Source organism: Myotis nattereri (genome assembly GCF_964212035.1).
Source record: "Myotis nattereri genome assembly, chromosome: 15".
NCBI classification, from domain to species: domain Eukaryota; kingdom Metazoa; phylum Chordata; class Mammalia; order Chiroptera; family Vespertilionidae; genus Myotis; species Myotis nattereri.
The window spans coordinates 44,815,378-44,843,270 of record NC_138090.1 but is presented as its reverse complement, the minus strand read 5'-3'; the positions used below and the strand labels follow the sequence as shown (position 1 = coordinate 44,843,270).

Sequence of the window (27,893 nt, the reverse complement as noted above, 5' to 3'; positions counted from 1 at the left end):
GTTGTGCTTCAAATTTAGATCTTAACTTCCTAGAAACTAGCTTTTGTGTATGGTGTGAGGTAGGGATCTGTATTAGTTTTCTATTGTTGCTGCAACAAATTACCACAAGCTTAATGACTTTAAACAATACAAATTTATTTTCTTACAGTTCTATAGGTCAGTAGTCCAAACTCAGTCTCTAGGCCAAAATCATGGTGGCAGCAGGCCTGGGTTCCTTCTAGAGGCTCTAAGGGAGAATAATTTTCTTGACTTTTCTAGCCTCTAGAACAGCCGTGGGCAAACTACGGCCCGCGGGCCGGATCCGGCCCATTTGAAATGAATAAAAGTAAAAAACAAAAACGACCGTACCCTTTTATGTAATGATGTTTACTTTGAATTTATATTAGTTCACACAAACACTCCCTCCATGCTTTTGTTCCGGCCCTCCGGTCCAGTTTAAGAGCCCATTGTGGCCCTCGAGTCAAAAAGTTTACCCACCCCTGCTCTAGAAGCTGCCAAGTTCCTTGACTCGTGGCCCTGCATCACTCAATCTCTGCTTCCATTGTCGCATCTGCTCTGACTTCTATTTCCCTCTTCCCCATATAAGGACCCTTGTGACTACATTGGGCTCACAAATAATCAGGATATTCCCATCTCAAAATCCTTACATCTGCAAAGTCCATTCTGCCATGTGTAAGCTAACATCTAAGTACTAGGGGTTAGGAGGGGACAACTTTGGGGGACCATTATTCTGCCCATCACAGGGTTCCTCCCATTTCATTTTTCCCCACCTCAGCTAACTCACAGATTAGCTTGTCCTTTCCCCACTCATCTACAGCAAGGGTCGGCAAATTGCCGTCCATAGGCAAAATCCAGCCCACTTGCTGTTTTTGAAATAAAGTTTTATTGGAACCCAGCCACAAATTCATTACAGTGTCATGAGTGTGGCTGCTTTTACAACAGCAGATTTGAGTCGTCATGGCAAACGCCGTATGGCCTGCAAAACCTAAAAATATATACCATCTGGCCCTTTACAGGAAGTTTGCCAACCCCTGATCTCCGGGTGGGGGCTGTCACATGTCAGAACCAAGGCTCCCCTACCTGTTCTTCAAAATGGACTTAAGCTTACTTTTTTTTTTTTTTGCCACTACTTGACTAGTGACCCCTCTCCTCACTAAACCAGGTCTGTCTTATTTCCTGCTGTATTCCTAATACCCTATTCAGGTCCTAGCACACAGTAGGTGCTTAATGTGTAGGACGAAGAGCAGTCCAATGTTAGCTCACTCATCTGATTTTATAGTGAGAGAAACTGGCTCTAAGAAGGGAACTGACTTGCCCAAGATGATGACGCTTGCACCCTTACAAGGGCCTTATAACACTCCCATTTTATAGATAAGGTATCTGAGTCCAGAGAAGTGCCAAAGGTTGTCCAAGGCCCCTCGGCTCATACGCAGTCCTAGCCAAAATTAGGACTTTACCTACTATCAGCAGTATGCCCCTTGTTCTGGCTTTTAACATTTATATCTTGGGAATCTTTCCACATTGGTACACAATGAGCTGATTTCTCCCCCTTAGAGCTGCATCTTCCATTCTATGGCTGTATTGTAATTAATTAGCTGGTCTCGATTGATGAACACTTTGGTTGTTTTCCATCCTTGGGCACAACCATAATGCTGCAGCGAACATCCTTGTCCTTATGCCTTGTTCACATGCTGGAGTTTATAGGATACATTCTTAGAAGCGGAATAGCTGACACGAGCAGGTGTGCATTTAAGTATTTCATAGGTACAGCCAAATGGCCAAAATGGAAGCACCAATGTAACTTACAACAACAGAAGAGAGCCTGTTTTCCCACACTCCCCACCACCCCACAATGCTAGCAGACTTCATACCTTTGCCAAATGAATAGTCAGGAAAAACCAGAGCCAGTTCTTTCCCACCACAGCTCCAGGTCCATGGTTTGGGGCCGGTTAACTCTCTGTGGTTGATACATTCCCTCCCCTTCCCCAAAGTGGGTGAGCAAAGAGTTCCTCCACCTTTTAAGTTAGAACCCAGTATGTACATACTGTATGTAGGAGGGGCCAACCTCCCTGCCAGCTACAAGAGGCAAGCCTGGTGTAGAAATGCCACCTGTGTTTACTGGAGCTGGCGGCAGAGGGGGCCGGTGAGCCAAGGGGTGGGCTCACTCCCGCTCCCCCTGACTCTCAGCCTGGTGGTGGCTGCGTTGGTGGAGGAGCAGGAGGCGCCTCTGGCCAAAGGCCTGGCCGCAGCTGGAGCAGCGATGTCGTCGGGCGGTGGCCTGGCTGCTCGGCGCCGTGGGGGGTTCATGACATAGGCGGTGGGCAGCCAGTTTGGAGGGGAATGAAAAAGCCTTGGGGCAGTGCGGACAAGGATAGGGGCGGGCATCCGTGGCATGGTGCGTGTGTCGGTGGGCAGCCAGTTTGGAGGGGTAGCAGAAGGACTTGGAGCAGTCAGGGCACGGGTAGGGGCGGGCGGGCGCGTGGGTCCAGAGGTGGGCTGCCAGCTTGGAGCGGTGGCCAAAGGCCTTTGGGCAGTGCGGGCACGAGTGCGGGCGGGCGCCGCTGTGCGTGAGGCGGTGGGCTGCCAACTTGGAAGGGTAGGAGAAGGCCTTGGGGCAGTCAGGGCACGGGTGGGGGCGAGCGCCACCGTGTGCCAACCGGTGCGTGGCCAGCTTGGACGGGTACGAGAAGGCCTTGTCACAGTCGGGGCATCGGTGCGGGCGTTGGGGCGGGGGTCGTCGGCGGGGTCGAGATGGCGTCTCTGTGGAGGCAGCAGGCCCTGGAGCCGACTGGTGGGGCTTCTTGGACGAACCCTGGTGGGGAGCTAGGGTACAGGCGGGCTGGTGGGCTCCTGGCTGCAGCCAACTCCCTAAATCTAGTCCAGGCTCCCGACCCCCACCCCACTTTGATATCTGAATGTACCTGGGCACCTCCAGCCGCTGCCATCCATCGTCCTAAACGGCTCCAAAGCATCACCTACCTGCCTCCCCAAAGCGAAGGCTTTCCCAAAACCGCTTCTGGGATTTTCCCAGGTGATCACCCTGAATTTTTGCATGTCACCCTCCCTGCCCCTCCTGTAATTTCCTGAGTCCTAGAAATGATCACGAAGGGTCCCGCAAAGCCAACCCAGGATTCCCCAGAACATCACATTTTAGGGGATCCCAAACTGTCATCACCCTGGGCTCTCAAACTTTCACCCTGAGATACTCTTCCTGGAGAGTGCCCCCGCCCACAGGGCCGCTCTCACCTCCGCCTGTGGTCACTGGTTCCTTGCCTGCAGGACTAGGATCTGTGGCCTCAGCCGCCGGCTCTGCATCTCGCTCCAGCATCTTGCCGGCCCAGAAACCTAGAGGAGGGCGTAGGGAGGTGGAGGAGCGTCGCTGGTGGTTATTAGGCGAATGGAGATAGGGCTGGAGGTTCCTAAAATCAGGGGTCAGTCTGTTCAAGGAGCCTGATCTCATTTAAATCTGGGATCCTAAGCAAGGATGGGAGTTGCTGGAAGGCGGAGCCTATAAGCACGAGGGGCGGGGCTATGCAAATCGGACGCAGAGGCATTCCCTTCGCCATAGAACCAGGGTTGGAGCCTTCCAGCGGAGTAGCGGGGCCTCTGAGCAACTCGAACTCAGCGTTCCTGGTGCAGGGCGGCGGAGCCTTTGTCCAAAATGGACGGAGCTATACAAATAGGACCCCAAGTCCGCGCTCTGCAGCTCAGACCCAGGGGAGGAACCTAAGAATTCAGTGGGCGTGTCTTTCGCAACTTTCCCAGGAGAGGGGCCTAAGAGCTCCGGCGGAATTTCACGTCCAAGACGTATCTTTACCTTTTGGCTTAGTCTCAGTCCATGGACGTCACGAGGGCCGCTAAATTTCTTCCTCGTTGCTAAATTTCATCCCCGGTGTGGAGTTGAAGCCGTAGAGGGCAGAGAGGAGACCTGGAGGGAGACAGAGAAAGAATGTGGCGTGTGTCGGGGATCTCAAGCGTCCGGGCCTCGGGATCGTGGCATTCGGACACCAGTGCACCCTCCCAAGGCTCAGGCACCGATGCAGCCCCACCGGAACCTATGCATCAGCATTTTGGGATCCCACCCGGGAGATTCTAGCGCCCTGCCCCTATCCCATTTCCCAAGACCCAAGCGTCCGGGCCCGGACCCCAGCACTCTCACCTGCGGATTGCACCTCCCCGGGGGCGGGGCTGCGGGCCCCTCCCGCGGAGGCCGAGGTCGCAGCCCCGCTGCCCTCGGATGGGAAGGAGTTGCACCGCACGCCGTGCACCCAGCGACCGTAGGGCAGGGCAGGGTGCGCTCGAAAGCGGCAGGGTCCAGCCTCATTTCCATCCCCTCCTCCCATGCGGTGCCGGTGGGGGCGTCAGTACGCAAGCGCAGTCACGGCTGGCGGAGGCTGCGGCGTGGGAGACAGAATCGAAGGAGGGGTGGGTGCGCGAGGCAGCCTCGCTGGTGAGCAAGCGCAGAGCTAGGGGCCGAAGGACAGTGGGAAAGGGTACAGAGGTTTGCTGGGCCTACGGTGGCTGATTGGAGTCAAGAACGTGCTAACGGGAAGACTCTGCGCTTAGGCCTCCCTGAGACAGCGCCCAGCAGGGGCACCTGCGCTTTTCTGCTTCTTTCGGAGCATTGAGGAGCCCGCGTTCCGTCTCCGGGTGCAGTTTCTACAGCTGCCCAAGCCGTCGCTCAAGGCTTTTGCAAACAGTCTGGCTAATTCCGGGACAGGGGGCGGGGCGGAGCTAACGCCCAATAAAAGGCACTTTAATTTGCATAGCGCCCAGGCACCCTTCGCCATTGGGTGATTCAAGATTCTCCGCCCCTCCCACTCCAATGGCAGGACCCAGGGGAGTGACCGAGGGCAGCGGTCCGGAGGTGCCCAGGCCGGTGCTGCTTTGCATCCTTCCGCGAGCAGTGACGGGAGTGACCGTGAAGTGCCCATCGGAATCTCCTGCGTGAGTGGTTCTTCAGCCACAAGGTCTGGCGAGCCCTGGGAGCTCTGGGAGTTACCCTGAGGGGTTATTTGGGCTCTGGAGCCAGATTGCCTGGAATCTTGACTCTGCCACTTTCTAGCTGTGTGACCTTGGGCCGCAGTTTCCTCATCTATACAATCCAGGTTGTTAGGGTTAAATTCAGTATCAATGGAAAGTGTTTAGAACAGTGCCCACGGTGCCCAATGAATTAGTCAATTCTACCTCAGGGCCTTTGCACTAGCTGTGCCTCTGTCTCCAAGGCCCTTCGTCCATCAGTTTGTTTGCTGATTCCCCCTTCAGGTCTCAGTTCAAATATTACCACTGCAGAAGGCCTCCCCTGCCCACCCTATCTCATAGGTCCCCCTTCTCTCCATTACTCTGTTGTCTTGTCCCTTTGTCTGCACTTAACATTGCATACCTGTCTTCTAGAATGTATGCTCTGTTAAGATGGACAACTTGCCCATCTTGTTAATTTCTCTGTCCCCAGCATCCAGAACAGCGCTTAGCACATATTAGGTGTTCAATAAATCTGTGTCAAATGAATGTTTGAAAGAATGAACAGCCAGAAGCCCTCTGTAATAAGGTAGAATGATGGAGAAAATTAAGAACTTGAGGTCAAAGAGTTGGCAAGAGGTCTAAGCTGAATGGGAAACCAAGGTAGGGTTTTAAACACAGAAAGTGACATGAGCTGGTTTAGGTTTTCATATACTTTTTTCTTTAACCATATTTTTAGGTTATGGAAAATTTCAAACATACACAAAAAGAGAGGGAGTAGAAGAGTAATTAACCCCAAATACCCATCACCCAGGTTCAGCATGGCCAAATTTGTGTCATCATCCTCTCAACACCCCTCCTTGAGCCTACTAAAATATTTTGAAGCAAATTCCAGATAGTTCACCCAGAACACTTCAGTCTGTATCTCTAAAAATATAAGAACTCTCTCTCTTTTAAACAACCACAATATTGTTATCACACCCTTCAAATTTCAGAGTTGTTTCTGTTATCACATAGCCCACAGTGTTCAGATTCCCCCGATAGTCCCATGTGAGTTTGAACTAAACGGGTCAATTGAAAAAAAAAATTCACGTAGCCCCAGCCGGTGTGGCTCAGTGGTTGGGTGTCGAACTGTGAACCAGGAGGTCATGGTTCTATTCCCAATCAGGGCACATGCTTAGGTTGGGGGCTCGATACCCAGTGTGTGGTGTGCAAGAGGCAGCTGATCAATGATTCTCTCTCATCCTTGATCTTTCCATCTCTCTTTCCCTCACCCGTCCTCTCTCTAAGTCAATTTTTTAAAAATCAATAAAAATTATATATTTTTGTCGAAACCGGTTTGGCTCAGTGGATGGAGCGTCGGCCTGTGGACTGAAAGGTCCCAGGTTCGATTCCGGTCAAGGGCATGTACCTGGGTTGCGGGCACATCCCCAGTGGGAGATGTGCAGGAGGCAGCTGATCGATGTTTCTCTCTCATCGATGTTTCTGACTCTCTATCTCTCTCCCTTCCTCTCTGTAAAAAATCAATAAAATATATTTTTTAAAAAAATTATATATTTAAAAATCCGCGTATAAAGTGGGGCCCGCAATTCAAATCCTCATTGTTCAAGAGTCACCTGAGCATCTTTTTTTTTCTTTTCCAAGAACACTGTTATACTTTATTTCAAACATTCAGAGAATTCAAGAGAAGAACAGACTGTTCTCTGCATTAATAACAGAATTGGCCAGCACCAACATTTATCCAGTCATGGCCAATGCTGTGTTATTTACCCCACCCACTCCTCCCAGATGATTTTGAAGCTATATGCCAGGCATCGTAACCCATAAATATCTTTTTATTACACTTGCTTTGTTTGAATCAGGATCTAAACAAGATCCGCATGCTGCGTTTGTGTGATGTGACTCGTTTCTTTTTCATTGCCGTTTTAAAAGGCGCACTCTGGTTGCTGCATGGAAAATAGATGGTAGGGAGGCAGAGTGGGAGCCAGAATCCAGTGAAGAGGCTGTGAGATATTAGTTATAATGTAAATTACCAGCATTTAGTTAGCACCTTTTATATACCAGAAACTGTTCCCAGTGATTTACATGCGTTCATTCATTTTTAATTTTCTTAAAAATATATTTTATTGGTTTTCTACAGAGAGGAAGGGAGAGGGATAGAGAGCCAGAAACATCGATGAGAGAAACATTGATCAGCTGCCTCCTGCACACTCCCCACTGGGGATGTGCCCGCAACCAAGGTACATGCCCTCGACCGGAATCGAACCTGTGACCTTTGAGTCCGCAGGCCAACGCTCTATCCACTGAGCCAAACCGGTTAGGGCATGCATTCACTCATTTAATCCAGGGGTGGGGAGCCCTTTTTTTTCTGCCAAGGGCCATTTGGATATTTCTAACATCATTCTCGGGCCATACAAAATCATCAACTTAAAACTTAGCCTGCTCTATTTGGTCAAACACTTAATTAATGCACCCTTAATGCCTTGGCAGGGCCAGGCCAAATGATTCAAGGCTTTACATGGCCCGAGGGCCGGATGTTCCCCACCCCTGAAACCCACAGCCACTTTTTAAAAGGAGGCGCTACTATTACTCTCATTCTACAGAAGAGGGAAATGAGGCAGAGGGCAGAGGACACTTACCCAAGGTCACACAACCTGATCCCCTGCAGCCTGGCTCCAGAATCCAGGTAATTTGCATTCATGCTGCCTTTTGACTGGGGCCGAGGGGGTGATGCTGGAAAAGTGGCCTGAGTGGGGAGGGCTTAGTGATGAATTGGGAGGAGGTGGCAAGACAAGGAAGGAGTGCAGGATCTTTGGACTGGGCCTAGGACAACACTGTGTCTCCAAAACCTGTTTGCAAACATAACAAGAAAGCAGTTATTATGATGACTGGACTGAACATTAAAAACATTGTTTAGGCCGAACCGGTTTGGCTCAGTGGATAGAGCGTCGGCCTGCGGACTCAGAGGTCACAGGTTCGATTCCGGTCAAGGGCATGTACCTTGGTTGCGGGCACATCCCCAGTAGGGAGTGTGCAGGAGGCAGCTGATGGATGTTTCTCTCTCATTGATGTTTCTAACTCTCTATCCCTCTCCCTTCTTCTCTATAAAAAATCAATAAAATATTAAAAAAACAACAACATTGTTTAGAATTAACATCACTATGTTATCGGCACCAGGAGAAATGCCTTCCTTCTATTGATGAAATTGTTCCCCTTCCCTTTCTCATAAATACTCATTGCCTTTGTCTCTTAATCTGAACATTATTTGGGCTTCTGCCTGAATTAATAATTCTTGAATAGCTATTCTTATTGATACACACTTGTTTGCCTCTTAAAAAGAAAGAACATCTCACAGAGTTGACCCTAGGTAAACACCAAAGGATGTGCATGCCTTCAAGGAACAGGTTACTGGTCTAGCAATTCTGCAAAAACATCAGGAATGGGTGCCACGGGGTGAGGAGGTCTTATGTGGGGACCCCTCACAGTAAAGACTGCCTGAGGGTCCCCATTTTGCTGGTCCTTCCCTCCCCTGAGCTCCTGGAAGTCCCTGGGTCTTGCCTTGTTTTAGCCCTGATGTCTGTACCTCTCTCCCCAGCCAGACTAAGGACTCACCTCTAAGCTCCCAGCTTCACCCAGCTTGAGTCAGGCATGCAGAAGCCCTCAGTGTGAAGAATGAATGGGCAGCCCTAACCGGTTTGGCTCAGTGGATAGAGCAACAGACCGGAGACTAAAGGGTCACAAGTTCAATTCCCGTCAAGGGGCATGTACCTTGGTTGCAGGCACATCCCCAGTAGGGGGTGTGCAAGGAGGCAGCTGATCAACGTTTCTTTCTCATGGATGTGTCTAACTATCCCTCTCCCTTCCTCTCTGTAAAATAAATAAAATATATTTAAAAAAATAAAATAAATTAATTAAAAAATATTTTAAAAAAGAATAAATGAGCAAAGTTCTCTCCTGGACTCTGAGCTTTTCTTTCTGCCTGATTCTCCTCTATCTGGGTGTCTCCTCTTTCTGAACATTTCTCCCTGCTCTAATGTCCCAAGGTCTCTTCCCATCTGTCACTATATTATAGGAGATTCTGTATCTTTGTGTATCTCTAAGTGTGTCTTTGTGATGATATTTCTTTGACGGACATCCCATCTCAACTATATCTCTCCATGGGTCTCTGAAAGTCTCTCCAGGTCTCTCTCTCTCTCTGAGTGTCTCTCTGAAGCCTCTGAGCACCCCCTTGTCTTTGAGAGTCTCTCTGAGTCTCTCCCCTATAAAGAGCACCAGAAATACACTAGGAGTTGGCAATGTTTGGTTTGATTGACTTGCTGGAGCTAAGGAGAGAGGCCTGCGGAGCGAGCACTGCCTGTCTCTCCAAACCCAGGGAGAGAGTCATAGGGTTTTTTTAAAAGATGGCATTTACACTCAACTAGATTAAATGAAGTTTGCTCTGGCCGGGTAGGTCAGTGGGTGAAAGCCTGGTCCTGATACGCCAAGGTTTCAGGTTCGATCCCCAGTCAGGGCACATACAAGAAGCCATCAACAGGCCTGGCCAGTTTGGCTCAGTGGATAGAGCATCAGACCGGGGACTGAAGTTTCCCAGGTTCAGTTCCCGTCAAGGGCACATGCCTGGGTTGCAGGCTCAATCCCCAGCCTGGTTAGGGCGTGTGCGGGAGACAACCAATTGACGTGTCTCTCTCACGTGGATGTTTCTCTCTCTGTCTCCCCTTTCTACTCTCTCTAAAAATCAATGAAAATATATATCCTCAGGCGAGGATTAACAAAACAAAAAGAATCAATCAGTGAATACATTCATAAGTGGAACAATGGGTTCATGTTTCTCTCTCCCCGTCTCTTTCTCTCTTGCTCCTTCCTCTCTCTCTGAAATCAATACATAGAAAGAAAAATGAAACAAAGTGTGGTAGGCTTACGGATTTCTTCCTGAGAAGAAAGAAACATTCCTGAAAAAATACTTAGCAATTTTTAAATAAGCGTTAGGCCCTGATTGGGTAGCTCAGTAGCCAAGGGTTGCAGGTTCAATTCCTGTCAGGGCATCAATTCCTTATGGAGAGGAGTGAAGGTGGGGCCTAATCTGAGAATCCCATCCACAGCCCGTGCCTTGGAAAATGCAGTTGAAATAAATGTGGGATGTACAATTGATTCTCCAACAACACAGGGGTAGGGGTACTCAACTCCTATGCAGTAAAAAAGCCTCCTATAACTTTGACACCCCAAAAACTTAACTGCTATTGGCAGGATGCCTTGCTGATAACATAAACATTCAGTTAAAACATATTTGTATGTTACATATGTTATATGCTGGATTCTTACAATAAAGCAAGTTAGAGAAAATAAAATGTTATTAAGAAAGTCATAAGGAAAATACATACAGAATTTTATGCATTCACGACATCCCTAACTTTTTCTTAATTTTTTTCATATTTCTAGGTTATGCAGTTTGTGAATTTTTTAAAATATATATATTTTATTGATTTTTTACAGAGGAAGGGAGAGGGATCGAGAGCTAGAAACATCCATGAGAGAGAAACATCGATCAGCTGCCTCCTGCACACCCTCCACTGGGGATGTGCCCGCAACCAAGGCACATGCCCCTGACCGGAATCGAACCTGGGACTCTTCAGTCCATAGGCCGACGCTAGCCACTGAGCCAAACCGGTCAGGGCCAGTTTGCGAATTTTTAAAAATTATCACAATCTCCAGAAAAATTTCTAATATACTTACTGAGAAAAATTCACGTCTAAGTGAACCCCCGCAATCCAAACCTCTGTTGTTCAAGGCTCAAATGTAGTTGCCAGAAACCCTCCCCCTGGCTGGAAGTCAGGCCCACTTCTCTGTGCACAAGCGACAGACCCTCGGGCAAGAGTGGGACGTCCCATTCTCACTGCTGGTGGGATTCCAAAGAGCCATCTTTCTGACCTCTGACCGGCCCGGCTGCACAACACAGCTTCTCAGATCCAGGTCCTTGGGGTAAATGAACAAAAGCCCCTTTTCAGAGGTTCACATCCCAACAAAAGCCAAATGAGCCCTTATATCTTGATTTTGCAAGATATAATGCAAAATTATTTTTTATAAATGATTTCTTCCTGGGAAGAAATAAACATTCCTGAAAAAATACTTAGCAATTTTTATTTTATTTTTGTTAGCAATTTTTAAATAAACTTTAGGCCCTGACCTGGTAGCTCAGTAGCCAAGGGCAGGTTCAATCCCCCCCCCCCCCCCCCCCCCCGCCACCCCCAGGGCACATACAAGAATCAACCAATGAATGCACAAATAAGTCCAACAGTGCCTTAACCAGTTTGGCTCAGTGGGTAGAGCGTCGGCCTGCGGACTGGAGGGTCCCAGGTTCCATTCCGGACAAGGACCTTAGTTGCGGGCACATCCCCAGTAGGAGGTGTGCAGGAGGCAGCTGATCGATGTTTCTCTTGCATCGATGCTTCTAACTCTCTATCTCTCTCCCTTCCTCTTTGTAAAATATCAATAAAATATATTTTAAAAAATAAGTCCAACACCAAATCTCTCTCTCTCCCCTCTCTCCCTTTTCCTTACTCTCTCTCTCAAATCAATAATTAAAAACATTAAAAAAAAACGTTAATGCGATCAAGTGTTCTGGGAGTCACGCACCCACCTCAAGTGACCTGGAACCAGACTGTCCCCCTAACAGTGAGCCAGCCTCCTCCTACCCTCTTTCCTGTAAGATGGACCCGGGGCTGCGAGCGCACGGGGCCTCCGTTTTGCCTCCCCCGTCTGCGCTCATCTCAGCGTCTCTCCCTCGCCCTGGAGTGTCCCCGGTTTCTCCCGTTTTCTCGGTCAGCGGGGTCTCTGAGGTCTCCTCGCCGCCCCAGCCCGACGCTGCGGGGCGCACGAGGTTGCCCCGCCCGCAGCGCCCGGGTCCCCTTACCGCCGCCCGGCCCTGCGCCCGCGGCCCCTTTAAGGCGCGCCCCGCCCCGCGCCCGCCCCCGCGCCCGCCGCCCGGTTAAGGCGGGCCCGGCGCTGGCCCGTCCCCGGGGTCGGGAGGTGCACCCGGCTCCAAAGGACGCTCAGTCCCCATCCGGCCGCGCGATGGCGGGGGCCGCGCTGAGGGTCGCCGGGCGGCAGCTGAGCCTGCACCGCGGGGCGGGGGCGCCGGTCCTGCTGCGGCAGGTGAGCGCGGCGGGAGCGGGTCGGGCCTGGGCGGCCGCCGGGGCGGAGGTCCCGGTGCCGTGAGCCGGGAGGGCCCTGGGAGCCCCGGGCTCGGGCCGGGTCCCCGTTCTTCACGCAGAGCGCGGGGGACGTCCTGGGAAGCGGGGCCTCGGGCCCCCGGCTCCGGGGGCGGGGGCGCTGCTCTGGATCTTCGGGGCGCGCGCCCCGGCCGGGCTCCCCGGCGCTCGCGAGCCGGAGCCTGATCCGCGCTGTCACCTGCCCCCGCCCCTTCCCAGCTGTTTGAGCCCAAGAGCTGCACCTACACGTACCTGCTGGGGGACCGAGAGGCTCGCGAGGCCGTCCTGATCGACCCGGTTCTGGAGACGGCGCCCCGGGACGCCAAGCTGGTCCAGGAGCTGGGGCTGCGGCTGCTGTACGCCGGTCAGTCTGGCCGGACGCCCGCGCCGGGCCGGGGATGGGGGTGGGGGGGCGTGGAGGATGGGGAGGGGGGGTTGGGGGGCAGGGACCCCCCGCCCTGTGCGCTCCTGGACCTCGCCTCTGCCTCCCTCCAGTGAACACCCACTGCCACGCCGACCACATCACGGGCTCCGGGCTGCTGCGCTCCCTGCTCCCCGGCTGCCAGTCCGTCATCTCCGGCCGCAGCGGGGCCCAGGCGGACCTGCACATAGAGGACGGACAGTCCATCCGCTTCGGGCGCTTCGTGAGTTGGATGCTTCGTGAGTTGGAGGCCGGGTCCGCGAGAGGGTGGCGGCCTGGACTCCTTGGGCTGCAGGGGCGCGGGGCCTGGGTTCCTGACCCGCTCCCCCCCCCCCCCCCCCCCCCCGCCCCCGAGTTCCGCCTCTGGGAGCAGGCGGGCCCTGGGCTCTGGGCAGGTGTGTCCTGACCGAGCCCTTTAAGTCAACAGCTCTTAGGGAGTTTCCTGCAGCTCTGGGGCAACTCCTTTGGCCTGGCATCTCCATAAAAGCTGATTGGGGGGCTGGAATGCCAAGACCAGGGCTGAGGGAGAGCCCCAGGCCTGTCTCCTGAGAGCCACTGTTGGAGGAAGTCGCATCCTGTTGCTCGGGCGAGGGAGAGGCCAGCGAGGGCCTAGGGTGCAACGTTTAAGGAGGCCTCACTCTCACAGTCAGCACCCTGGGGCCCTGGCAGGGTAGCTCCGTGGGTTAGAGCGTCCTCCGTCCCAGGTCAGGGCACATACAAGAGTCAATCAATGAATGCATCTATAAGCGGACCAACACATCCATTTCTCTCTCTCTCTCAAATTAATAATTTTTTTTAAAGAGTCATCGCCTTCTTAAATGTTTTGCCCCAGGCATTGTCTGCTTGGCCCAGACCTGTGATTGCTTCACACCAGAACGATCTCTAAAGGCTCCTTCCTGCCTTTCCTTTCTTCACACAGGCACCCTCAGCAAGTTTCTGGCCAGAAGGGCAACCCAGGGTTAATGCGAGGGTGGGAGGGTGCTGGGGGAGTCGTCCTCAGAGAACTGGCAGGGCTTTTTTTTCTGATCAGAAAAGATAGAGAATTTGGCTGACCCTGGGGGCAGAATGTCAGGTGACAGGGTGAGGAATCAGTCTTCAGATTAGAGGATTTTGCTAAATGGAGATAGTTTGAGTCAGAGCATTAAGCAGAAATGAGTGGAATCAGCAGATTTAGCTATAATGGTGACAGCCTCTTTATTTCAAGCCTTTTTCCGAAAGCAGGTGAACAAAATGCATTGTACATGTATGTACACTGTAGACAATAGCCAGGTGCTGAAGTGCATTTCTTGGGTTGAGAAGTCTTAGAGGAGTGAGAAATGGTCAGATTTTGTGTCAAGATCAGCCCTTTGTTAAATTAAGTGAATGATGTTTTCAATAAACGAACGTTGAAGGGTTTAGCCAGGTAGATTTAGCTTCAGTGTTTGTTGTTTTAAACAGCTTTACTGACTTAATTCATCAATCATCCAATTCACCCATTAAAAGTGTACAATTCAATGACTTAGTGTAATCACAGAGTTGTGCAATCGCCACCACAATTGATTTTTGAATATTTCAACATTCAAAAAAAAAAAAAATCCCATACCTCTTAGCTGCCATCTCAACCCCGCCCCCTTTCATCCCTACAGCCTTAATTAAGCAACCACGCATCTACTTTCTTTCTATATATTTGACAATTCTGGACATTTTGTAGAAATGGAATCAGACAATATGTGGCCTTAAGTGACTGGCTTCTGTCACGGATCGTAATGTTTTTCAGGTTCATCCATGTTGTAGCCTAGCCCTGGCCAGGTGGTTCAGTTCTTCCTGCGCCCCGGAATGGTCCAGGTCTGGACTCCTGGTCAGGGCAATGCCCAGGTTTGTTTTGTTTTTTTTAATTAGGAAAGACTTTATTTATTTTTTTAAAATAATTTTTATTTTTTGAAGTATTACAAAGAGTATTACATATGTCTCCTTCCCCCCCCCCCCGACATTCCCCCGGCCCCTACCCCCTAGTGTCTGTGTCCATTGGTTATTCTTATATGCATGCATATAAGTCCTCCGGTTGATCTCTTAACCCCCCTCCCCCAAACCCTCCCCAGGCTTCCCACTGTAGTTTGACAGTCTGTTCAATGCTGCTCTGCCTCTGCATCTACCCCTGTTCATCAGTCTATACTGGTCCCCATTATCTGTCCCAGCCTCACTGGAGCCGTCCCAACCTCACTGGGGCCGTTTCGTCCTCACCAGGGCCGTCTTGACCTCACCGGAATGCCCAGGTTTTGAGTTTGATCCCAGATAGGGGCATATATAGGAGGCAACAGATGGATGTTTCTCACTTTCTCTCCCCTCTCCCTTCCTTTCCCTCTAAAAATCAATAAAAGCATGTCCTCGGATGAGGATTAACAGACAGAAAAAAAAACATGTTGTAGCATATATCAGTGTTTCATTTCTTTTTTTTTAATCCTCACTTGAGGATATGCTTATTGATTTGAGAGAGAGAGAGAGAGAGAGAGAGAGAGAGAGAGAGAGAGAGAGAAACATTGATGAGAGAGAGAACATCAATTTGTTGCCTTCCATACTTGCCCCGACCCAGGATTGAACCTGCAGCCTTTGGGTGCACAGAGTGACGCTCCAACCAACTCAGTCACACCAGCCAGGGCCCCTTCCTTCCTTCCTTCCCTCCTTCCTTCCTTCCTTCCTTCCTTCCTTCCTTCCTTCCTTCCTTTCTCTCTCTCTCTCTCTCTCTCTCTCTCTCTCTCTCTCTCTCTCTCTTTCTCCCTCCCTCCCTCCTTTCCTCCCTCCTTCCCTTTTTCCCCCTTCCTTCCTCTTTCTTTCTCTTAATCTTAACCAAGGATGTTTTCTCATTGATTTTTAGAGAGAGTGGAAGAAGGGGGAGAGACACAGACAAACATCAATGTGAGCGAGACACATCGATTGGTTGCCTCCTGCACCCACCCTGACCAGGTTGAACCTGCTACCTGGGTATGTGCCCTTGACCAGAATCAAACCTGGGACCCTTCAGTTCACAGGCCGACGCTCTACCCACTGAGCCAAACCAGCCAGGCTGCTGCTGCTGCTTCTTCTTCTCCTTCTTCTCCTTCTCCTTCTCCTTCTTCTTCTTCTAAATATATTTTTATTGGTTTCAGAGAGGAAGGAGAGGGAGAGAGAGACAGAAACATCAATGATGAGAGAGAATCATTGATCAGCTGCCTCCTGCACACCCCCTATTGGGGATTGAGCCCACATCCTGGGCATGTGCCCTTGACCAGAATTGAACCCCGGACCCTTCAATCCACACGCCGATGCTCTATCCTCTTAGGCAAACCAGCTAGGGCATAGGGCTTCTTTTTACTGTTACCGAATATTCTATTGTTTGGATATACTACATTTTATACATCAGTTTATTAGTCGATAGACATTTGAGTTGTTTCCATTTTTTGCCTATTTTGAATAATGCTGCTATGAATAATCATGTACAAGTTTTCGTGTACATGACAGGTGCTTTCGTTTTCTTTGGGTATATGCGTAGGGTAAAATTGCTGCATCATATGCTAACACTATGTTTAACAGTTTGAGGAAATGCCAGACTGTTATCCAAAAGGGCTGCACCATTTATGTGCCCACCAGCAGTGGATGAGGGCTCCCGCCCTCCATACCCTTGTCAACACCTGTTACTATCTGTCATTATGAATATTGAGCGTTTTGTTGGGTTTTCACCCGAGTTCTTTATACACCTTTAGAGACGGGCACAGTTTTTTTCTCTCCCTTATTTTTCCTCCCCCCACTTTTGGTGGTGTTGTTGTTAATCCTCACCGGACGATATTTTTTTCCATTGATTTTTAGACAGAGTGGAAGGGAGGGGAAGAGACACACAGAGAGAAACATCGATGTGAGAGAGACACATTGACTGGTTGCCTCTTGCATGTGCCCTGACTGAGGCCAGGATGAGCCTGCAACTGATTTATGTGCCCATGACTGGAATAGGACCTGAGACCCTTCAGTCCGAGGGCCGATGCTCCTCTCACTGAGCCAAGCCTATCCAGTCCCCCCACACCTTATTTATTTGTTTGTTTGTTTGTTTATTGATTTATTTATTTCCTCATCCCAGGATATTTTTCCATTGCTTTTTAGAGAGAGTGGAAGAGAGAGGGAAAGCTAGAGAGAAACATCGATGTGAGAGAAACACATCGATTGATTGCCTCCTGCACAAGCCCTGACCAGGACCGGGACTGGGGAGGAGCCTGCAACCAAGGTATGTGTTCTTGACCGGAATCGAACCCGGGACCCTTTGGTCCGCAGGCCAGTGCTCTGTCCGCTGGGCCAAACCGGCCAGGCCTCCACCCACTTTTTAGAATTGAGTTGTAACAGACATATAATATAGTACAGAGTGCACATGTGCAGCTTGGTAAATTTTTACATGTTTACACTTGAGTATCCACCACCCAGATTCAGATATAAAACAGGCCAACCCCACAGACGGCTTCCTTGTTCCTCTTTCTGGCCATTGGCACCTCACCACGGGCTCATTCTTCTGTCTTAATCTTAGGTTGGTTCTGCTTATTCTGGACCTTATAGCCGGGAATCATACAGCGTGTACTCTTTTGTGCCTGGCTTTTTTCTTGTTCTTCTTATTTTTTTAAAAAATATATTTTTACTGACTTTTAGAGAGAGCGGAAGGGAGAGGGTAGAGTGATAGGAACATCTATGAGAGAGAAACACCATCGATCGGCTGCCTCCTGCATGCCCCTTACTGGGGATCAAGCCCGCAACCGGGCATGTGCCCCGACCAGGAATCGAACCAGCAACTCTTGGTTCCTGGATTGACTCTCAACCACTGACCCACACAAACTGGGCTTCTCTTATTTTTAAAAAAATTTTTTTTAAATCCTCAACTGAGGATATTTTTCCCATTGATTTCTAGAAAGAGCGGAAGGGAGTGGGGGAGTGAGAGAGAGGTGAGAGAGACACATCAATTGGTTGCCCCTCACACATGCCCCTACTGGGGTTGGGGAGCCTGCAACCGAGGTACGTGCCCTCGCCTGGGAAACAAACCCAAGACCCTTCTGTCCGCAGGCCAGCGCTCTAACCACTGAGCACCTGGCCAGGGCCAGGCTTATTTCGCTGTACATAATGTTGCATATGGTTGTAATCTTTCCTTTTGTTGCCATATAGCAGGGGCTGATAAACTTCTTCTGTAAAGGACCAGATAGTAAATGTTTTCAGTTTGCGGGTGATATGGTCTCTGTTGTAACTACTCAATTCTCCTGTTGGCATGAAAGCAGCCATAGATGATGCTTTCTTACCGAATGAATAAGCATGCCTGTGCTCCGATAAAACTTTATTTATGGCCACTGAAATTTTAATTTCAATAATTTTCACGTGCAATGAAATAATCAGTCTTACTTTTATTTTATTTTTTTCAACCATGAAAAAGTGTAACAACCATTCTTAGCTTTCAGACCTTATGAAAGCAAGTGGCAGGCCCCATGCAGCAGCCATACCTTACCGACCCCAATGTAGAATATTTCATTGTATGAATTTATGATGATACTGTATCCGTTCTCCTTTTGATGGCTGATTACAGTTTTAGGCTATTACGAATAGTGCTGTTTTGATTCTTGTACAAATCTCTTGGTCAGTATTACTCTTGATTCCAAGGAATTGACTTGCTGGGTCACAGAACTGACACATTTTTAACTTTAGTAGAAACTGCCCAATAGTTAATTTTATTTATTTATTTATTTATTTATTTATTTATTTATATTGATTTGAAAGAGGAAGGGAGATAGAAATATCAATGATCAGAGAGAATCATTGATAGGCTGCCTCCTGCACCCCCCACCCCCCCAACTGGGGATTGAGCCCACAACCTGGGCATGTGCCTTGACCGTGAATTGAACCGTGACCTCCTGGTTCATAGGTTGACGCTCAACCACTGACTGAGCCACACGGACTGGGCCCTAGTAGTTTTTTTAATTGGTTGTACGTTTACACTCCTAGTGGGCCAAATTTGGATGATTTCATTGTAAAATGAATTTTCTGTTTTAATAAGCAGTCATTGAGACTTGAACATTTTATCTCTCTCTCACGAGGGGTGGTCGAGTCAGAAAGTTACTCTTTTCTGTGAAACTTGTTGATTGAGGGGGTGCTGCTCAAGACACTGGTGTCCCAGGCCCCCCTTTCGAAATTCTGACTTCATGGTTTGGGGCAGACAGGGAATGGGTGGTCATCTTGTGGCCCATGTAAGGATTTCTGTGCTTTTTGCTGTTTGGAATTCAATATTTGAAGTGTGGAACAAGTCTGTTATCCCCCAGTATTTTATGAAAAATTTGAAGCACGCAGACAAGTTGAAAAAATGTTACAGCTTCCACCTCTATCCATCCATCACTTCATATTATTTTGTTTCCACATAAAAGAAGGTTTAGCCTCGGCTGGTGTGGCTCAGTTGGTTGGAATGTTGTCCTGTGCCCTGGAAGGTCTTGGGTTCGATTCCTGGTCAGGACACATACCTAGGTTGTGGGTTCGATCTCCGGTCTGGGTGTGTACAACAGGCAACCAATCGATATATCTATCTCACATTGATTCGTTTTTCTCTATTTCCCTTCCTCCCTCTCAAAAAAAATCAATTACAAAAGGTTTAGCTGATGGAGGCTCAGAGTATTTAGCTACAATGGGAAGTGATATTTTGAGTTTTTGAGTAGAGAGGGCATAGAAAACATGCATAGTTATACCGAGATCAAATCCTTGAAGACTGGAGCAAAAGCAGACACTTAGTCCGAAGGCAAAGGAGCCAAGAGCTTACTTGCCACCAGGGGGCAGTGTGAGCCATAGGAACTGCAAGGGGCGGGAGCTGCGGGCTTGCCCTGATCCCTGGATTTAGCTGATGGAAGTAGTTTCAGAAGTTAGATCATTAGGGTCATATTTTTTCCTGACAATTGCTTCCCTGAATTAAGTGTGGGGATTTAAATAACGAGGACTCCCTGGGCTGGCATTTCTGCATCCAGGATTCTGAACGGCAGTATTGGAAGTGGCTTTGGTAGATCAGAGAACGTGCACATTTGAGATGACGGACATTCCTAACTCGTCCTCTAACAGGACTGTATGAGTTGTACCCACATCCCAGGAAATGTGAAGGCTTTCCTCAAATACCCTGAGTAACTGACAGTTGCCAGTCTGGTAGGTGAAACATAAAGATTTTAAAATTAGCCCTAACCAGTTTGGCTCAGTGGATAGAGCCTCAGCCTGTGGACTGAAGGGTCCCAGGTTCGATTCCGATCAAGGGCATGAACCTTGGTTGTGGGCACATCCCCAGTAGGGGGCGTGCAGGAGGCAGCTGATCGATGCTTCTCTCTCATGGATGTTTCTAACTCTCTATCCCTGTCCCTTCCTCTCTGTAAAAAAACCAATAAAATATATATTTTTAAAAAATTTAACTCTCCCTCTTCCTTTTAAGGGAGAGCAAACATCTTTTCATATGTTTTTTGACTATTTGTTTCCTCTCCCATGAATTCCTGTTTTTCCTTTTGCCCATTTTCTTTTGGGGGTTCTTATTGATGCTTAGGAGCTGTTAATATGTATGGCTATTCACACTTTATAATGCTTTCTTATACATGCTGCTACCTGTCTCTGGGGTTCTTTTTAGTCTTTTAACTCTGATTTTGTTCTTTTCTATAGTGAAGTTAAACTATGTGGCCACATTTGTTACTATTTTTTCTTATGGCCTATGAATTTCCTGTCATGCTTAGGAAAACCTTTCCTACCTCAAGATTTTATATACATATTCTCCTATATATATTTCTAGAATTTTAATTTTTTTATGTTTAGATATGTAGTGTATCCTGAATTTTGTGTTTTATTTTAATTATAAAGTTGCATGTTCACTATTTTTTTAAAAATATATTTTATTGATTTTTTACAGAGAGGAAGGGAGAGAGATAGAGAGAGTTAGAAACATCGATGAGAGAGAAACATCGATCAGCTGCCTCCTGCACATCTCCTACTGGGGATGTGCCCACAACCCAGGTACATGCCCTTGACCGGAATCAAACCTGGGACCTTTCAGTCCGCAGGCCGATGCTCTATCCACTGAGCCAAACCGGTTTCGGCGTATGTTCACTATTTTAAAAAAAAGGTTGATATAAGCACTGCCTGGGCAGCTCAGTTGGTTGGAGTGTTGTCCCTACACGCCAAGGTTGTGGGTTCCATCTCTGGTCAGTGCACATGCCCAGGTTGTGGGATGGATCCCCAGTAGGGGGCGTGCAGGAGTCAGCTGATCAAGAATTCTCTCTCACCGAAACCGGTTTGGCTCAGTGGATGGAGCATCGGCCTGCGGACTGAAAGGTCCCAGGTTCGATTCCGGTCAGGGGCATGTACCGGGGTTGCGGGCACATCCCCAGTGGGAGATGTGCAGGGGGCAGCTGATCGATGTTTCTCTCTCATCAATGTTTCTAACTCTCTATCTCTCTCCCTTCCTCTCTGTGGAAGATCAATAAAATATATATTAAAAAAAAAAAAAGAAAAAAAAAAAAGAATTCTCTCTCATCATTGATGTTTCTGTCTGTCTCTCCCTTGTCTCCCTCTTCCTTCCTCTCTGAAATAAATAAAAATATATTTAAATAAAGAATCAACCAATGAATGCATAAACAAATGAAACAACAAATTGAATTTTGTTGTTGTTTCTTTTTCTCTCTCCCTTCCCCTGCCCCCCCTGCCTCATCAATAAATAAAAAAGGCCGGAACCGGTTTGGCTCAGTGGATGGAGCGTCGGCCTGCGGACTGAGGGGTCCCAGGTTCGATTCCGGTCAAGGGCATGTACCTGGGTTGCGGGCGCATCCCCAGTGGGAGATGTGCAGGAGGCGGCTGATCGGTGTTTCTCTCTCATCGATGTTTCTAACTCTCTATCTCTTTCCCTTCCTCTCTGTAAAAAAAAACTCAATAAAATATATAAAAATAAATAAATAAATAAATAAATAAATAAATAAATAAATAAATGATGGTGTAGGAAAAGTCTAAAGAACAAACTATATATTTAGAGTTAATTAATTCTTAAAAAATGACACTGTATAGCGGCTCTGTAACCTGCTTTTTTTTTTTTAAATATATTTTATTGATTTTTTACAGAGAGGAAGGGAGAGAGATAGAGAGTTAGAAACATCGATGAGAGAGAAACATCGATCAGCTGCCTCCTGCACATCTCCTACTGGGGATATGCCCGCAACCCAGGTACATGCCCTTGACCGGAATCGAACCTGGGACCTTTCAGTCCGCAGGCCGACGCTCTATCCGCTGAGCCAAACCGGCTTTGGCACTGCTTTTTGTACTTACTGGATATTAAACATATTTTTGTGTCATTAAATATCCTGTATAATAAAAGGCTGTTACGCAAATCAACTGAATGGTGGAATGACAGTTCACTATGACGCGCACTGACCACCAGGGGGCATATGCTCAATGCAGGAGCTGTCAGTCAGACATCCCCTGAGGGCTCCTGGACTGCGATAGGGTGCAGGCCGGGTTGAGGGACCCACCCCCCCAGTGCATGAATTTTGTGCACCGGGCCTCTAGTTTGTGTATATTATTGTTAAATTTTATTTTAGTGACTTGTTAGTATTCTATATTTATATTAGTATGCTTATCTTTTTCTTATTGATTTGCAAGACCTGTTTGGATATGAAGAGTACTGACCATGTGGTACATGTGTTGCAAATATCGTCCCCAGCTTGTTTGTTCCCTTTAAATTTTGTTGAGGATGTTTTTGGCATTGAAAGACTTCCACTTGAATTAAGTCAAACTATTGGTCTTTTCCATAATGATGTATGACTTTAGGGATCAGATTTGCATGTTCTTCCCTAACCAGAGGTCATATATTCATTTGTACTTTTGAGGCTGTCACAGTTTTATGGTTTATTTTCTTGCCTTTAATTCCTTTGGAGTTTATGCTGGTGTGAGGTTTGAGCCTGGAAATCTAACTTAATTTTTTTACAAAACAGGTGATCTAGAGGTGACCCTGGGGTGGGTGGGGGCTCCTGGGGTCAGATTCCAGGGCAGACCATTGGCTTCTTGGTGACTGTCTGTACTTTCCCTCCCTGGCAGGCCTTGGAGATCCGGGCCAGCCCCGGCCACACCCCAGGCTGTGTCACCTTCGTCCTGGACGATCACAGCATGGCCTTCACTGGAGATGCCCTGCTCATCCGAGGGTGTGGGCGGACGGACTTCCAGCAAGGTCCAGGCCCCTTTCCTCAACCTGAGGTCTTAGTATGGTTATGTGTGCACCAGGGTTTTAAGTATCAGAAGAATGAATGAAGGAGTGTTCAACTTTTAGGGAGTCAGGGTTAAACTCAAGGCATTTAGCTGCCGGAGTGGAGGGGGGAGAGTTAGATTCAGGGGTTAGCAGGTCAGAGAACAGTTAGGTTGAGGGGTTTGGCTGTTAGGGGACAGTTAGATTCCAGGGTGTGTTAATTATCTGTTGCTGTGAAAGAAATTACTCCAGAACTGAGTGGCTTAAAACAGTGATTAACACTTATCATCTCACAGAGCGTCTGAGAGTGTGGACTCGGGCAGCTCAGCTGGGTGGTTCTGGCGCAGGGTCTCCCATGGGGTTGCGGTCATGCTAGGGGCCTGGGCTTCAGTCATCTGACGGCTCGCCTGGGGCTGGAGGATCTGCTTCCCTGAGGCTCACTCAGGTGGCTGGCAGCTGGCCCTGGCTGTGGCCAGGTGTCCTCAGTTCCTCCCCGAGTGGACCTCTTTGTGGGGCTAAGTAATGTCACGGCAACATGGCAGCCGGATTCTCTCTAAGGGGATAATTGAGAGAGAGAGAGAGAGAGAGAGAGAGAGAGAGAGAGAGAGAGAGAGCCTAATTTTTTAAAATGACCTAGTCTCCTAGGTTCACTCTGTCATTTCTGCAATAACTTATGTATGAGATGCAAGTCCCTTATCCAAACCACTAGATCAAGGTGAAGGGAATTCACGTTATATTTTTTTAGAGTGTCGAAGAGTTTGTGGACATATTTTAAAACCCCATAAGGGGTTTAGCTGCTGGAGGTGTGGCGGGGGTGGGGGCATGCGGGGTTTGATTCAGGAGTTTAGCTGCTAGGAAACGGTTAGTCAGTGCTCTGATTGCTTGGGGGCCGTGTCACCTTCGGGTTTGGCTTCTGGGGGAACTTAGATTCAGAAGTTTCACTGTGGGAAGGGGGTTTCAGAACCTCAGGGTTTGGCTGATCTTTGAGTGTGTGTGTGTGTGTGTGTGTGTGTGTGTGAGAGAGAATGTAGGGTTGACAATAGATTGGGTGGATTTGGCTGCCTTTTGGGAGGAGGGCGAAACTGGGTGAGATGGGAAAGACAGAGCCGCGTTGAGCTGGCCGTGGATAACTTTCTTTCTCTCCTTTCCCTCCATCTCCATCTCTGTCTTTCTCTCCGAGGCTCCTATTCTCTTTATCCACTCCCCAAGCAGTCATGAAATGGGAGGATTTAGGCTGAGATGAAAGGTGGAAGAACATTCCAGAGAGGTTTTCCCCTGCCCCAGCTGGGGACGCGGGGCTCCTTGTTGGAACCATGGCGCCATTCTCCTCATGGCCTCATGCCTTCAGTGTCTGCCATCTTCCCCGCCCGGACCCTTTCTTGTCATCCCCGAGTGAGGCCCCGTCCTTTGGTGCTTCAGGGTCTCCTCCCAGCCTTGTCTACAGCCATGCCGATTTTTCTCCATTCCCCAGTTACTTGTCCACGCTGTTCCCCCTGCCTAGAATACCCTTCCCGCTCCTTCTCTAGCTAGATAAAGGGGTACCGGCAGGAAATGAGGGGGAGGTTTTAGCTACCTCCCACCCTTTTCTTAAGGGGAGGGGTTAAGGGGCCTCTCTTTCTTGTCCTCTTGACCCACTGACCCCTGAGCTTTCCCTCCCCAGGCTGTGCCAAGACCTTGTACCGCTCTGTCCACGAGAAGATCTTCACGCTGCCAGGAGACTGTCTGATCTACCCGGCCCATGATTACCACGGTGAGGGCTTCCTGGAGGGGGTGTGGCACCTACGTCATTGACTGCTGTTTGACAGGGAGCACTGATCCTCTGGGGCATGGGACTGCCATTCCCCGAGACTCCTCTGGCCAAAGCACGGTCACGTGCTTATGTGTACTGAGTGTGGATGTAGAAACCACAACTCCTAGAATTCCGGGGCGCGTGGGTTTTCCTGGGACCTCTTTCTAGAGCCTAGGGCCGTGGTCGGCAAACTGCGGCTCGCAAGCCACATGTGGCTCTTTGGCCCCTTGAGTGTGGCTCTTCCACAAAATACCACGTGCGGGCGCACACGTACAGTGCGATTGAAACTTCGTGGACCACGCACAGAAATTGGTTTTCGGCCTGGGCGAGTCCATTTTGAAGAAGCACTGTTGATACTTGGCTCAGTTGACTAATGAGTTTGCCAACCACTGGCTAGGGATCTGTGAGAAACTACATTTCCCATATTGCCTGTTGAGGAGGGATAGCAGTTTCAGGAACATTCCAGGCCAGAGAGGCACCCCAAAGCCTCCTGGGAAATGTAGTCCTGAGAGGCCGGAGGCACCAAAGGATGGACATTCCTCCCCCTCTCTTGGCCACTAGGACTCACGGTGTCCACTGTGGAGGAGGAGCGGACTTTGAACCCTCGGCTCACCCTCAGCTGTGAGGAGTTTGTCAAGGTCATGGACAACCTGAACTTGCCAAAGCCTCAGCAGATAGGTGAGCACTTGGGAACCTGGACTCCTGGGTCTGAGGGAGGAGGGGCTGGGAACCTGGACTCCTGGGTCTGAGGGAGGAGGGGCTGAGAACCTGGACTCCTGGGTCTGAGGGAGGAGGGGCTGGGGGCCTGGACTCCTGGGTCTGAGGGAGGAGGGGCTGGGGGCTGGACTCCTGGGTCTGAGGGAGGAGGGGCTGAGAACCTGGACTCCTGGGTCTGAGGGAGGAGGGGCTGGGAACCTGGACTCCTGGGTCTGAGGGAGGAGGGGCTGGGAACCTGGACTCCTGGGTCTGAGGGAGGAGGGGCTGGGAACCTGGATTCCTGGGTCTGAGGGAGGAGGGCTGGGGGCCTGGACTCCTGGGTCTGAGGGAGGAGGGCTGGGGGCCTGGACTCCTGGGTCTGAGGGAGGAGGGCTGGGGGCCTGGACTCCTGGGTCTGAGGGAGGAGGGCTGGAGGCTGGACTCCTGGGTCTGAGGGAGGAGGGGCTCAGGGCTGCAACTCCAGTTTTCCAAAGCAGAGGGCCCTTCGGATTTCCGGGTCCCATTCAAGCTTGAGGGGAGGGCACCTCCTGGGGCCCCTTGGTTTCACCCTTGGTTTCTTCCTTTCAGACGTTGCTGTTCCAGCGAACATGCGCTGTGGGGTCCAGACCCCCCCTTCCTGACGTTATCGCTGTCAGGTGCTCGTAGCCATTAACAATGCACTAGATGGGGTGAGGGGAGAGGTGCCAGCGCTGGAGCTTCTCTCCTCTTCCCCTCCCCCACCTGCCCTCAAACTTCTTACATAAAAAATAAATATTTTTGCTGTGAATCTGACTTCCGTCTGTTTTCTGGGGGAACCATTTGGGCTTCTGGGTGGAGGTGCTTGGAGAGGGGTTAGTTCTGGTCCCTGGAGAGGCCAGAGAGTAGGGCAGGGTGAAGGGCCAGAGAGCCCAGAGGAGGAGATGTTCTAACTCACAAGGGCAGAAGCAAACAGATCTCTGGGCAGGGCTTCTCGCTCCGTGGATGAGAACACCGTGCTGCGTTCGAGCCATTTCCCTCTGTGAGACCCAGGATAAGGTAATTCTCTTCTCCAGGCCTCAACTTCCTCATCTGTAAAATGGGTCCATATGTGTGAGGTACTTGACACAGTGTTAACCACTATTTTTTTTAAAAGGAAGATTAAGATTTTTTTTTTTAATGAAAATGTTAGCATTGTAAGATATGGGATACAGGAGAAATAGTTGATATTAGACTTAAAAATAAGCTTGACAAGAGGAACCACAATGAGAAGTTGACATTTGCAATTTAAGTGCTCAATTATTTAAGATGCCCAGGAAATCTAATCTGGGTGATGGACACAGGCTGACTCCTCTGTTCTAGTGACAAGCAGTGGACGCTCATCTGTTGTAAACAATAGGTGGAAAGAAGCAGATTTCTTCATCTTTTGAAATTGAGCTGATGAGTCTCTGGGAAATTGTTTTAAGGTCAAGATCCCGCCTCCCCCCCCCCCCCCCCCAGCCACACACACCCTTTTTACGTGTTACAATAAAGCTTTATTTACAGTCCTCAGCATTAGAATTTTATGTGATTTTAACAAAACATTATTCTTCTGTTGAACTTTTTTCAGTTATTTCAACCATTTTTGGCTCAGGCCTTAGTTTACCAGCTCCGGTGGTAAGTGCTGTAGCCGGACAGGATGGGAGCTCTGAAGACCCTCGCTCTCCAATAAGTTAAACTCATGTGACTCAGCCATTCTGTTCCCCTAGTTTTATAAAGAAGCAGCCATTCTTATTGTTCTGGCATAAAGACCGGGCTCAGCGTGCTTTCTTCGTTACTTCTCTGGTTGTAGGACTTCCATTCAGCCAGCTTTCTGGTGGTTCTGGATGATAGTTGCTCTGTCTTTTAGTTGTAATTTTGATGTGGTTGTGGGAGGCAGCAAGCACAGGCGTTTACCTATGCCGCCATCTTGGTTCTCTCCCTTAAGGTCAAGGTTTTCCACAGAAGCCATAGAACTTTTGTCAGCACATTGGATGTCAGCAGCCATAGAATGCCCACCCTAACCATGCCCATTGATTTGTCCTCGGCCCCCAGAGTACCAGGATTGCCACACCCTGCACCCCCGTAGCTGCGACATCCACCACTACTGTTATATTGTAAATCAGAAGACGCCTTCATCAATAAGCCAAATTAATTTGGAGTCCTGTTCATTTTCGCTAGCGCTAGTGGGTCCAGAGGATCTCTTGCTTCTCAAATTCTGGGGCCCGATATGGTGGAAGTCTTTTCAATTTATATGTTTTTCAGCTCTTTGTCTTCCAAATTTGGAATGAGACTTCCGGACCTTCTGAGAAAAAGTCCTGTGTGCTGGGACAGGGCCTGAGACCATCTCTCAAGGCCTGGCCTGGCGCCAGCACTGACAACTCTGTCTGGGGCATATTTTATGGCCTCTCTGGAATGGGGAGTAGTCTTATTTTCCCTATTAAAGCAAGCAAATGTTTATGAAGCCAGAATAGCAGGGTTAAAATTTTAACCAGCAGTTTTTACCCAAGATGGAGGTTACTATGCTTCACCACGACCTCCAAAGTATTTTCCATCCTAGATGCCGCATGGAATCTTGGGCGATGCGGATGAGTGTTCACTATTATTGTCCCTATC

At 49.1% G+C, this 27,893-nt stretch overlaps 2 protein-coding genes across 3 annotated transcripts; one reads left to right on the top strand and one right to left on the bottom strand.

The window, feature by feature from the left end:
- Positions 1 to 114: 114 nt before the first annotated feature.
- ZNF575 (zinc finger protein 575) lies at positions 115 to 11,879 on the bottom strand. Of its 2 annotated transcripts, none has more exons than XM_081108150.1 (7): positions 11,594 to 11,879; positions 10,690 to 10,929; positions 7,599 to 7,808; positions 4,160 to 4,394; positions 3,818 to 3,928; positions 3,247 to 3,345; positions 115 to 2,823 (listed from the first exon to the last, which is right to left on the bottom strand). In XM_081108150.1, exons 6-7 carry the CDS (start codon positions 3,326 to 3,328, stop codon positions 2,162 to 2,164), a joined length of 744 nt encoding a protein of 247 aa, XP_080964276.1. In that variant the 5' UTR covers positions 3,329 to 3,345; positions 3,818 to 3,928; positions 4,160 to 4,394; positions 7,599 to 7,808; positions 10,690 to 10,929; positions 11,594 to 11,879; the 3' UTR covers positions 115 to 2,161. The 2 variants fall into 2 exon arrangements, with proteins under 2 accessions (XP_080964276.1, XP_080964275.1); XM_081108149.1 differs by having other exon boundaries at positions 11,649 to 11,879.
- A 52-nt stretch (positions 11,880 to 11,931) lies between these two features.
- ETHE1 (ETHE1 persulfide dioxygenase) lies at positions 11,932 to 26,070 on the top strand. The gene is made up of 7 exons (XM_081108152.1): positions 11,932 to 12,108; positions 12,384 to 12,528; positions 12,660 to 12,808; positions 22,654 to 22,783; positions 24,459 to 24,548; positions 25,149 to 25,265; positions 25,872 to 26,070. Exons 1-7 carry the CDS (start codon positions 12,028 to 12,030, stop codon positions 25,922 to 25,924), a joined length of 765 nt encoding a protein of 254 aa, XP_080964278.1. The 5' UTR covers positions 11,932 to 12,027; the 3' UTR covers positions 25,925 to 26,070.
- The last annotated feature ends 1,823 nt before the right edge of the window (positions 26,071 to 27,893 follow it).

Bases quoted from the DNA above. Each gene is read 5' to 3' on its own strand.
- ZNF575 (XM_081108150.1), bottom strand. From the start codon at position 3,328: ATGCTGGAGCGAGATGCAGAGCCGGCGGCTGAGGCCACAGATCCTAGT. The intron at 2,824-3,246 runs GTGAGAGCGGCC...CCTGTACCCTAG, and splicing joins ACCAGTGACCACAGGCGGAG to CTCCCCACCAGGGTTCGTCC.
- ETHE1 (XM_081108152.1), top strand. From the start codon at position 12,028: ATGGCGGGGGCCGCGCTGAGGGTCGCCGGGCGGCAGCTGAGCCTGCAC. The intron at 12,109-12,383 runs GTGAGCGCGGCG...GCCCCTTCCCAG, and splicing joins CGCCGGTCCTGCTGCGGCAG to CTGTTTGAGCCCAAGAGCTG. The intron at 25,266-25,871 runs GTGAGCACTTGG...TCTTCCTTTCAG, and splicing joins GCCAAAGCCTCAGCAGATAG to ACGTTGCTGTTCCAGCGAAC.